This window comes from Dermacentor silvarum, chromosome 2, assembly GCF_013339745.2.
Source record: "Dermacentor silvarum isolate Dsil-2018 chromosome 2, BIME_Dsil_1.4, whole genome shotgun sequence".
Classification (NCBI taxonomy): domain Eukaryota; kingdom Metazoa; phylum Arthropoda; class Arachnida; order Ixodida; family Ixodidae; genus Dermacentor; species Dermacentor silvarum.
In genome coordinates, this window is record NC_051155.1 from 130,147,141 (window position 1) to 130,159,326 (window position 12,186).

General features: G+C 47.2%; 1 protein-coding gene across 1 annotated transcript in view; it reads right to left on the reverse strand.

Annotated features, from left to right (window-relative positions):
- Positions 1 to 11,938, reverse strand: part of LOC119441756 (forkhead box protein J3) — a 77,263-nt gene extending 65,325 nt beyond the window's left edge. The window contains exons 1-2 of the mRNA XM_037706365.2: positions 11,460 to 11,938; positions 10,809 to 10,883 (exon numbers count right to left, since the gene is read on the reverse strand). Coding sequence (XP_037562293.1) covers positions 10,809 to 10,883; positions 11,460 to 11,768 — 384 coding nt within the window. The 5' untranslated portion in view covers positions 11,769 to 11,938. The remainder of the gene's footprint in view (positions 1 to 10,808; positions 10,884 to 11,459) is intronic.
- Between the last annotated feature and the right edge of the window lie 248 nt (positions 11,939 to 12,186).

Below are 12,186 nucleotides of genomic sequence, written 5' to 3' on the forward strand. Positions count from 1 at the left end.
TGTAATTGACGACCAAGTTGCTGACATGCTCAAGCGCGGCGTTGTGCAGCCTTCAAACAGTCCCTGGGCATCACCGGGCGTTCTTGTTATGAAAAAGGATGGCTCTATTCGGTTCTGCGTCGACTACCGACGTCTGAACAAGATAACGCGCAAGGACGTTTACCCATTACCGCGCATCAACGATGCCCTCGACTGTTTGCAGGGAACGGAGTTCTTTTCTTCGCTGAATTTACGTTCTGGATACTGGCAAGTCGCTATGGCACCATCTGATCGACATAAAACAGCATTTGTGACACCTGATGCCTTTCGGCCTGTGTAACGCTCCAGCCACTTTTGAGTGGATGATGAATAATATTTTACGCGGCCTCAAATGGAACACATGTCTGTGCTACCTGGATGACGTAGTTGTCTTTTCCTCTGATTTCCGCACACATCTCAGCCGTGATGAGGGGTATGAGGGGCCGTGATGAGGGGGTGTCTCGCGAGATGGCATTCTTCCAGATCCAGCCAAGCTTCGCGCAGTCGCCGACTTTCCCAAACCAAAGACGTTAAAGGAGCTTCAAAGTTTCGTTGGCTTATGCTCATATTTCCGACGTTTCATTCTAAATTTCGCATCCATAAGTGCACCCCTGACAGACCTTATAAGTGGCGGCAAAGAACATTCAGCTTGGTCGCCCACCTGTGATGACGCCTTCACGAAATTACGCCGCCTGCTAACCTTGCCACCTATCCTCCGTCACTTCGACCTTGCAGTGCCCACCAAGGTCCACACCGATGCCAGCGGCGTCGGACTCGGCGCCGTACTCGCGCAACGGAAAGCGGGGTTCGATGAATATGTCATCGCCTACGCAAGCCGCACTCTGACAAAAGCCGAGGCTAATTACTCAGTTGCAGAGAAAGAGTGTTTAGCCATTATTTGGGCCCTTGGGAAATTTCGCCCTTATTTATATGGTCACACTTTCGACGTCGTCACTGACCATCATGCCCTTTGTTGGCTGTCCACCCTTAAGGACCCATCTGGCCGACTTGCTCGCTGGGCCCTTAAGCTACAGGAGTACGACATCCACATTCTTTAACGTTCCGGCCGCAAACACACGGATGCTGACGCCCTTTCTCGCTCACCGGTCTCAGCTGACAGTGCTTGCCTATCCGCCCTTGAGCCCACACTTCCATCCCATGCACTGCGCAACATGCAGTCCGAGCAGCGCAAGGATCCCTGGATCAGTGCTCTCATCAGCCTCCTTTCTTATCCATCCACCTCTTCACCATCTCGCGCTCTTCGCCGCCAGGCTACCCACTTCTGCATTCGCGATGACCTTCTTTATCATCGTAACTACCTTTCTGAAGGTCGCAAGTGGCTCCTTGTGATACCCCGCCATCTCCGTGACGTTATCTGCGAAGCTTTCCACGCAGACCCACAGTGCGCGCATGCCGGCCTCTTCAAGACCTACGCTCGACTACGCCTCCGATTTTATTGGCGCGGCATGTATAACTACGTGCGAAAGTTCATTCGCTCCTGTGCTCAGTGCCAACGCCGAAAATTACCTCCCGGACAAGTCTACCCGTCCCAACCCCTTCCCTGCCCTAGTCGACCCTTTGATCATGTTGGTATTGACATATACGGACCACTACCATCCACTCCGGCAGGGAACCACTGGATTATTGTTGCAGTGGACCACTTGACCCGTTATGCTGAAACAGCCGCTCTGCCGACTGCCACCGTCCGCGACGTTGCATCGTTTCTGTTATGCCATTTCGTTCTACGCCACGGTGCCCCTCGCGAACTTCTGAGCAATAGAGGCCGAGCCTTTCTTTCCAATGCTTTGAAGGCACTACTCGACAAATGCTGAATTGTTCACCGCACAAGTACAGCGTACCATCCGCAAACTAACGGCATGACAGAGCGCTTCAACCGTACTCTTGGTGATATGCTCTCAATGTACGTCGCCTCTGATCATTCAAATTTGGGACCATGTTCTCCCTTTCGTGACGTATGCGTACAATACTGCGGCCCAGGCAACTACTGGATTTTCCCCGTACTTTCTCCTATATGGACGAGAACCATATAATATGTTCGATACAATTCTTTCATATAAACCTGATGCGTCCAAAAGTACTCTGCTGTCTGAAGCAGCTCGACATGCCGAGGAATGCCCGCCAGCTTACCCGCTCTTTTTCCACCGAGGACCAGTAACAGCAGCAATCCCCGTCAACCTACCGACCGTTCTGCACCAACATTTTCCCCTGGCTTTCTGGTCTGGCTTCGGGAACCCGCTACGACACCTGGCCTTTCCGCAAAACTTGACGCAAAATACCTTGGTCCCTACTGCGTTCTGGAGCAAACGCCCTCCGTCAATTACCTCGTGGAGCCCCTCACGCCATCGTCAGACCTGAGCCATCGCGACCACGAACTTGTCCACGTCAGCCGCATTAAGCCGTACTACGACCAAATAGTAGTGTCTTCGCCTTAAGCCGCCAGGATGATGCCTTTTTCTGCGGAGGGCGATTGTAATGAAGAAGAGTAACCTGCGCCTCAGCAGCATCGCCACCGGCATAAGCTCGTGGTTGCTATCCTTGGCCGAACGCTTGTGACTGCTGCCCGTTCGCCTGCGTCCATTGCTAGTAAACCTCTTAGCAGATCAGATTTTAGCCAGAAATGTCTGGCTACCTGAGCAATGAACCATAATTTACTACATTATATCCAGTAGAGCCGGGATGATGGTCACATTTTGCTCAAGGTTCGTATTTGACTGCCCACAGTTGACAATGTGAAACAATAAAAACACTATTTAAAAAATACCCAGGTTTGCGAATAGTGAATATCCAATTTGGGAACCTAATCGAAAGTTTCGAATATTCGCACACCCTGATTTGAAATGTTTTCAATGTGAATACAATATTCATCCAAGACACATAAAGCGAAAAACGAAATCCATAAAACGATTATTCGAAAATTCTTACCTTGTCAGTTACAAGGTTAAAGTGAAGTGTTTGCACTCTCTTCAATACATATTATGACGTAAACAAAATTTGCTTTTAAAGGCTGCACCCCCTTCTTGCTAACATTCAGAAGAGCGGTAACCATCACTGCATGATGCCACTGATATCTGCTTTTACACATGCACAAGTATGCAAGCCTACTTGTGAGCTCAAAATACTGTTTGCATGCTCAGTGACAAGAGAATGTCAGCCCTGACATGCATGTTGCTTGAAAAACAAAAAAACTGAAATGACCAAAGTGTAAGAAACAGTTCAACAAGAAATAAAAATTGCCCGTGTACATTAGTGCAGAGATAATTCAAACAGTTCTAAACACCCGAGCCATAAAGGCACTGACAACCGATATTTAAGGACCTAGTTTTTTTATGGCACAATGAGAAGCTCACCCTCGGTAGTGTTTACACCTGCAGCGGTTACTTCAAAAAGCGCGTGGATATTTTATAAGCAGAATTTTTCGATCTCAGCAGCCTCTAAAAAAGAAAGAGTCCCTTCTCCAGCAATGCTGAGAAGTGAGAGCGATGCCGATAGCCCACCTCGCAAATCGTGAAAGCCGCCCGTCGTTCTGCTTTCACACGAGTGAGTGCAATTGACATTAACCACCTGAATTTTAACTTTGCAACCACTTTTGAAAATAAAAAGCTGGTACAATAAGTTTGTGTTGTCGTACCGACCTTTCTTATATTTGTACCGTGTTTTTCCCCAAGTACACGTCTACGTCATGGCTGGCTGGCTCCCGTCGTCGTTAATTCTGTTGATAGACGAGCCAAGCCAACTCATCGAAAACGAAGGCAGCGCCACTTTTCTACTCACTGCAAACGAAGGCTTATCTGCACATTGTAAGTTAGAAAAAACTTATAACAGAAAAAAGTGTACTGGATTTTAATGCTAATAAGAAGACCAGGAACCGTGTACACTAATAGAAGGTCACGTGGTAGACCTCTTATGCATCCTCATGTTCTTGCCACATGGGTCACCAAAGGTAATTTCTCGCGACTTTTAGTGAAGAATTAAATATATAAATTCAAGTTCAATGAGAAAAACATGGCTCGTTTTAACCAGTACGATAGGCAGTCTTTCCATCAGCAGGGTTATCTCGATTCATGTTCTGAGCGGTTGTCTGTCCTGTTAATTAGAATGGCCTTGACAAAAACGAGATAGATACTACAGAACGCTTGTTCTTTAGTTTCTCATGCTGCTATTCCACTGCTATCACACTCACTAATTGCAGTTTCCAACATCAAACTTCACAAACACAACAGCGTCCCCAGATTTTAAAAATTTAGAAAAACTTGTAGAACGCAACTCAAACTAGTGGTAGTTGGCCTGATAACGACAATAATGATAGTGCTGACAGCTATGACAAAAGCTATGAAGGTGGCACAATAACAGTGCAACGTGTGACTTCAATACCAAGAGAAGACAACACTTTTACATCAATAGCATCCGCAGCTTCAACATCGAACCCTTGCCTTTAGCGTTTACTTTGTCATCAGTTTGGCTGTCTGTCAATTCTCATTGTATGAGTACAGCTGGCTGCTGGCTTGCCAGAGTGGGAAACTGTTTGTGCCAAGATACTGACGGTTTCCCGTACCACTGCTAGAAGAGCTAAAATTGAAAACCAACTCTCAAAGCTCTCGCGATTCACTAGGTGCCACAGCTAGCACTGGCTAGTCTGAAAAGGTCTATTAGTACCTGCCATACTACCCTTGAATGCGAAGCTTTCTCGGTAAAAACTTCATTTTGAGAAATGTACTTCACCTACTCATTTCAGTTTCTTTTCAGCCATAAATGTCTGCGCCATACCTATAACTCATTCATTCATTCATTCATTCACCCAAGCCTTAAATGAAGTTCTCGAGCTTTATGTGCAAGAACCACAATCCGGTAATGAGGCACACCATAGTGGAGGATTATGTATTGATTTTAACCATATGGGGTTCTCTAACATGTACCTGAATCTAAGTACACAAGCGTTCTTGCATTTCGCATCCACCGAAATTTGGCCGCCACAGCCAGGATCAAACTGGCGACCTCGACCTCAGCAGCAGAACATTATAGCCACATGGCTAGCCCGGAGGGTCATTGATTCGTTCACAGAAATTGTACATCAAAAAAATAAATATGGAGAAGCAAATAAAGCGAACTATACTGAGCATACCATGTGCGACAGTATCCCATATATATATGAACTCAAGGTAAACAAATAAATTGCATATGACAACCTTGTAACGCAGGTTCGGCAAACATTAATACATCTCCTGTAGTATCTATGAACTCCCGATGATTATCAGCGAACTGTACCAGTTAACGTGTCCCAATAGTTGATTGCACGTGAGAAAGAAAGCTATATCTGAAAGTATCGGGGCATGGATAAAAAGGCAAAGTGTTCACATCATCGTAGCTTCTAGTGAATTATTGGCGAGTGGTTATAAAGCAAGTAGTACCCAAGAAGAGACATAAAACAAATTTATAAAGCAATGCACGAGTTTTAATGACCCAAAACAACTTAGGGCAGAAATGGAAGCTTTTGTGTGCAGAAAGCTGCTGTGATAGAGAGATCCCAGTCAGAGTAATTATGAAACTAAGTGCTTCTCATTGTAATCCCTCAGCGTATCGATTTCATACCATCTGCATGGACTGCAGTGGCGCCAAAGTGACTTCACCGAAGTAGTTGTCTGTAGTGATACATTTCACTAAGAAGTAAAACTGAGGTACTTTAGGTTAGCAGAATGTTCAATTTACCCTAAGCTTAATGTTCATGGTCTATTCCTTGCCACTACAGCACAGAAAAGGCAAAAATAAGTTGCGTATCTGTACGCCACAACTGAAGGGGCTAATAATAATCAACCACTAACCGTTTTTCAAAGTAGACTTTACTAGTCTGAATTATTTCAGCACTGCTCCTTAGTGACCCTTTAAGCACCGGTTACTTGGTTAACTGAGACAAACTGTGAGCGAAGAAAAGCTAGAAATCCACGAGAGTAAATGTACATTATTTATATTGGTTAAATTTTGTAAGCGATACAAAGCTATGTAAAATGCCCAGTACCTTCGAAAGTTCATGTACATGGCAATGATCTGATTTTTTCTGTCTCTAGGTTATGGCAAATATCACACACAACTCGATTACGAGAGTCACTATACCAAATCTGTACCTATACCTGTGTCAAGAGGCTGTAGAGTTACAAAAAATAGGTCTGTGAGTAATGTCCTCAAGAATCTTACAGTGACATTGCATTAAAAGCAACAAGCCTGCAATTTGACAAATAATATTTATCTGATGATTTATGTAAGGGAATAAAGTATCCTTCAAGTAAGACAGAACCATACAACGGTAAAATGATTTCTGACACATAACAAAAGACACCAACGTGTCTACAAAGAGTATCGAACTAAAAATAATTTGGTATTCCATCACTACTAGAGCATTCAATCAAAAAGATTTAAAATATAATTTACTCAGTGAGCTATCGACAGAAGATTCTATGTTAATTCTAACACAAAAGTTCTTTATGTTAATTTTAGTGGTTAAAGTCAGGGATTTGTACAGCCCCCCCCCCCCCCCCCACCAGGAGGATCCCCACACCCCCTCAAAAATTCCAGACAACACCCCTCCCCCTCTTACAGACAGGCACTCATCCTGGAATAAATAACGCTGATCCCAAATATCCCCAATATTATAAACGCAACAAACGAAGAAAAGGAGGAACATTTGCAGTTTGTGGACCGAGCCAAGATGATGTCGGCCAAGAAACCAGGTCGGGTATTGTAAATACGTGCGAGGTGATACGGTGCAACTACAGTTAAACCTGCTTATAACGAACCTCCATATAACGAATTCCTGGATATAACGAAGTTTTTCTATTCCTCGCCATTACTCCATAGAAGCACATGTATTTGAGACCTCTACGTAACGAAGTGGCAGCGGGAGACCCCTCGAAATAACGAATTTTCCCCGCCGACAACCTAGAGATTTCGCCCCAAATTTTGTCATTTTTGCGCGAGCAGCAACCGGAAGCACCTTCTCCGCCGCGACGGAATGCGAAGCGGCGGTGGAGCGCTTGGCGTGCTCGAATTCACAGCGACTGCGAGGCGAGAGCGAGCGCACGCGAGGCGGGCCTGCATCCCTCGACCCGGCGATCTTGCCGCCGTGGGCCTCAACTTTCCCCCTCCCTTCATTCAAACCTGATCTCGCCGCTTGCTGTAGCTGGCCTAGCCCCCCCCCCCCCCCCCAAGCCGGCACTCTCTTTTTCCAGTTGATGTTGCCGAAGGAAAAAACAAACAACATTTTTTTTTTTTTTGTTCTTTTCTTCAACGCGCTTGCAGCACCACTCTTTGGTTACTGCGCAAGTCTCTGCGCTTCACTTCACTAACCTGACACTAGGTGACACTATACAACGCTACGACGCCATCGTGTCGCTCGCTCTTCGTTTCCGACGCCTCACGCTTGTGCGAAATGACACGCGTCCACGTATCCAGCACCAGTACCAATTTAGTTAAACAGCAAATGTTTACAAGTTTATACGGCCGATAAAACTACTATCCTTACTTAGTATAGCTGTCTGCTAATTTGCTGTCACAATCAATGCTTCGCCTTTCGGGCGAAACTGGGACTTTTTTGTTCATCGCAACTTTAGTGTATTGGGAGTAAATCTTGAGCGATAGTTGTATTTCTGTATGAAAGCATGAGGTGCGCGGTACTGTAAAGGACTTTTTTTTCCTCCTTTTAGTCACGGAAAACGGGTGCGCGTTACAATCAAGGGCGCGTTAGAATCGAGTAAATACAGTAAGCATTTCTTTTTCGAATTTTCGTGCCGAACCTGCATATAATGAAATCCTCTGAAAGTTTTTCAGGAATTTGTCAATTTCGTTATATATCCAGGTTTAACTGTATATGACACGGTATAGTTTGCGTAGTCCCAGTTTTTCTTTTTTTATTATTATTATTTCGTTTATGTGGCAGCCACGGTGGGCCTAGTAGTTTCTTTGGATATTGTATGTACTGAATTGCAGCAGACATGACGCGCACATATACTTTTTGTTCTTAGTTGATATATTTTAATTGTGTTGTTTAAGGTATATGGCTGCTCCATGTATATTGTGCTTAGTTTTTTGTTGTTGTTTTTTTTTTCTCGTGCAAAATGATATTGTACTTTGTTTTGAAAACGTCTGTACTTTGTTCTATCAAGACTTGTAGATTAAGAACTTTGTGCAATCAAATAAAAACTCTAAATGTTCTGCCTTATGTTGCAACAGGATGGCATGGGTGTTTAAATATAGTATTGAATTTATAATCAGCCAAAGCGAGGCACACATTTTGGCCATCTATACAGCGTTCGTTCGTGCCCGCCTGTCTGTTCGCCCGTCTCCACCTTTGTTGTACTTTTTGCGCAACAACATCAGCTCGACATGCACCACCAAGGATGAAATCCCTTGTAACATGTGGTTGAACATGCTTGCTTAAAAGGTTAATTAGTGTACTTCATCATCATCATCATTTATTTGCCCTTAAGAGCCCCCTGAAGGGGCAATACATAAGGGGGGGGGGGGGGGGTAACAAATGGTAACCTCGGGTCACATAAAAACAAAATAAAGAAAGAAGACATTAATACAGGTTGCAAAAGCAGGTAAACACAATAAACACATGAAAATTAGAAAGCCGATAAAAAGGGCTTACTAGTGAGGCTGTGGACAACACTGGTGTAATAATAACTGTTTAAATTTTACAGAATTAGTTTCATTGACGATATCATCAGGCAGTACATTCCAATCCGATATGGCAGTCGGCAGAAATGATTTATTGAAAGCGTTAGTTGAACCACGAATGCGTTGAACACTGTGACAATTAAACAGACATCATGATGATCTCATGGGCAGAATTAGGCTCTTACATAAATTAGGAAAATTATAATACAGCTTATGAAAAAGGCAAAGACTTGCTATCTTACGACGGGATGACAGGGGGGTTAGACCAATTGAAGCTTTGATGTTAGTAACGCTCAACCGAGAATCATATTTGGACGTTATAAAACGAGCAGCTCGATTTTGTATTGCCTCTAACGCCTGGATTAGGTACTCTTGATGGGGGTTCCAGATAGGGGATGCGTATTCTGCTACTTCTGCTAATTAGCAGCTTTTCCGTCACCATTTGTTGAAAAAAAGCGTTCAGCCTTAATTAAATAAAACAACGTGGTAAAAGGGGCGCTAGCCCCTTGAACCTCCCCCCCCCCCCCCCCCCACCTTTCGCTCAAAAAAGATATAACCACTAACTTCGTATCCTCCCCCCCCCCCCCCGCATTCTGGTAACACCCCCCCTCCTCCCAAGGTCGACGTTGCACACAACCATGCAAATATAGCTAGGCAAATACTAGAATTCTGAACGGAACTGTAGCAGCCAAGAGCACCGAATGAGCCAGCACATTAATGAACCAAAGCACCTCAAACCTAACAAGCCAGCTGTACATGAAAACTGACATTTAAAAGGTAAGAAATGCCCGTTTTCACAATCCCAAAATCTTGACCTCCTTTGCCAACTCCACGGTGACAAAGTACAGTCTACTCAGGTACCAAAGTTTAGTACAAAGAGTCCGATCACTGAACTTCCTCACACATTCCTTGAAGTGCAGGAACCTTTTAGTACGACATGCCTTCAGCTATCAAACAGTGTGCGCTCGACAAATCATGTCTGGTCACGGGCTTTTTACACGTAAACAAAAGCACGTAATGAATTTGTCCCATGAACTGTCGAAAGTATATGGTACATTTTTGTGTGTGTGTATCCCTTGTGCCTGAAACATCAGCCAGCCGAAAACGACAGCAGTTGCTGACCACTGTAACGACAAGTACACCCGCACACTGCTTGTTAAGTGTTTGCTGTGCTATGGGGCTTTCACAAACCACAGGCACTCCCGACACAATCCTACGCTCCTTTTTTGTTTCCCCCTTTGCTTTCCGCGCAGCGCACAGCGCGCCACCTTGAAACCTGGCGCTCGCGTCCAAGGTCGCGATGACCGCACGTGTTCGCAGGCAACCGCCAAGCGAGGCGCGGGTGTGGGGGGCGAGCGCGAGTTCCGCCTCCGCCGAGCACGTGCGGTATGCGCGCGTTGTTTATACACTTCCTCCTCTCTCACTACACTCCCTCTCTGAGTGTCCCTTTCCGTTTCATTTGGCAAAGATTGCAGCGCCGACGATCGCATCGCGCGTCACCAATTTCGCACCACCGCTCTTCGACGGCTACGTTCCCTAGAGACTCGACAAAATCCTTGGATCGCACCAGTCGCGACTGGCAGGCAGCCGCCCAGCCTGCGCGACTTCGGCAACGCAAGCGCGCGCCAAAACGTTCTCCTTCGCTGCTTCGACGTTCGCGTCCTCTTCTCCCCTTCCAGCCTTCTCTAACCTTTGCACCGCATAACGTGCGTGGAACACTGCCTGCCACGCGCGGTGCACATAAGCGGCAACTTCGCGAACAGAGCGCACACGAGTGTTCCGCCGCGCGCGCGCGCGCATCCACACGCACATAACGCACGTGCAGCGGTTCGCGAACGGGCGCCGCGCGCTCCGCGCACTTCACAGTCGAAGCCCCGGCTTCTCCGCAGCCGCGACACAGCGGCGAAGTCGTTCTTTTAGTTCTTTTTTTTTTTTTTTTTTAATCTCGACCCGCGCCCGCGCGGGGGCAGTGGAGAAAGGAAAAAAAAGAGCGATATATAAACCCTCAAAAACAACAACAACGCGGGAGGAGCGAGGGAGGGGGAATTAAAAAGAGAGAGAAAAAGAAAGATGTGAGCGCTGCGATGATCAATACACGTTACCTTTCCGGGGTCGTCCTTTGACCGAGGTACCTTGTGAAAGCACTTGTTCAGCGACAGATTGTGGCGGATAGAGTTCTGCAGGGAAGCACAGAAAAAAAAAAAGAGAAAATACCATTAAAGACCGAGTTAGCGCCAGCGGCTCAAGGCAATGCGCCGCGGCGGCGGCGGAAGCTCGACGTCAAGGACCCTCGACGTCGCCGTCGTCAGCAGCGCGCCCGAACGACGAGCGCGCCGCCGCCAACACGCGCCGCGCGCGGACATCGACACGGGAGAGCCCCCAACGTTTGTAAACACAAAGGTCAGACAACTATCACTGGAGAGATGGTTGCGCGGGCACAACAAACTCCAAGTTGCGGCTGCACCCCGAGTCGCGACCCGGCGAGTCGCCGTCCTCGACTCGAGGTCGGCACCGCACGAGCGCGTTTCGCGGCGCGGAAAAAACACAGACAACCAAAAGCAGCAGCGATCGCGAAGCGCTTCATGCCGTGTGCCAAGGTCGGCGCCTGGAAACGACGCGCGCCCGTACCTCTCCCCTCGATCGTTTTTTTTCGACCGCGGGTAATGCTGGGCGTGCGCGCTTTTCTTCTCCGAGACCACGGCACGGAGAGGCGGTCGAGAGACCGAAACCAAAGAGAGTTGACGAGCACCTACCTTCCATCCCGTGCCTGCCTCACGGTAGAAGGGGAAGTTCGCGCAGATCCAGGTGTATATGTCGCTCAGCGTCATCTTCTTGGTGGGCGAACTGTTGATGGCGAAGGAGATGAGCGTCGAGTAACTGTAGGGCGGCTTTCGCTTAAGGCCGCCGGAACCGTCGTCCGCCTGAGCGCCCCGCGAGATGTGCGTCGCGGCGGCGGCCACCGTTCCATCGCCAGCCAGCGGGTGATGCGGCGGCGGCGGCGGCTGCTGCTGAAGCTGCCGTCGCGGATTATCCCGTTGAGTCGAGCGAGGTGACCATTCCATGAGCGCCCGCTTCTGCTGCGGCCGTGGCTGTCGCACGGCGCTCTTATCGTGGACGGAATCGAGGCGCCGACGCACTGCTAACTAGATGCCACTACTGGCTCTAAGGGGCATCGCTACGAGTTTCGAACTTAACACGCTGCCATCTTGACGCGGGTCTCACATCACCGCTAGGCATGGCTCTGCAGAGCGTCAAACGGAGCGCTTTACGCTACGCGTTGAGTGGCGCTGGTGTAGCGCTAGAATTAAAGTCACTGGAACTTTAGCTAGAATTTCCTGGCCATTCTGTGGCGCCGCCGTCGATTTTTAGTCGTTGCGTAACATCTGCAGCAGCTGTGACTGCCGCGTTGCGCGACGCTTTTACTAAATTTTTATTTGTAATTTGATAGTGTAATCTAGTTTAACATATAAAATAGGAAAG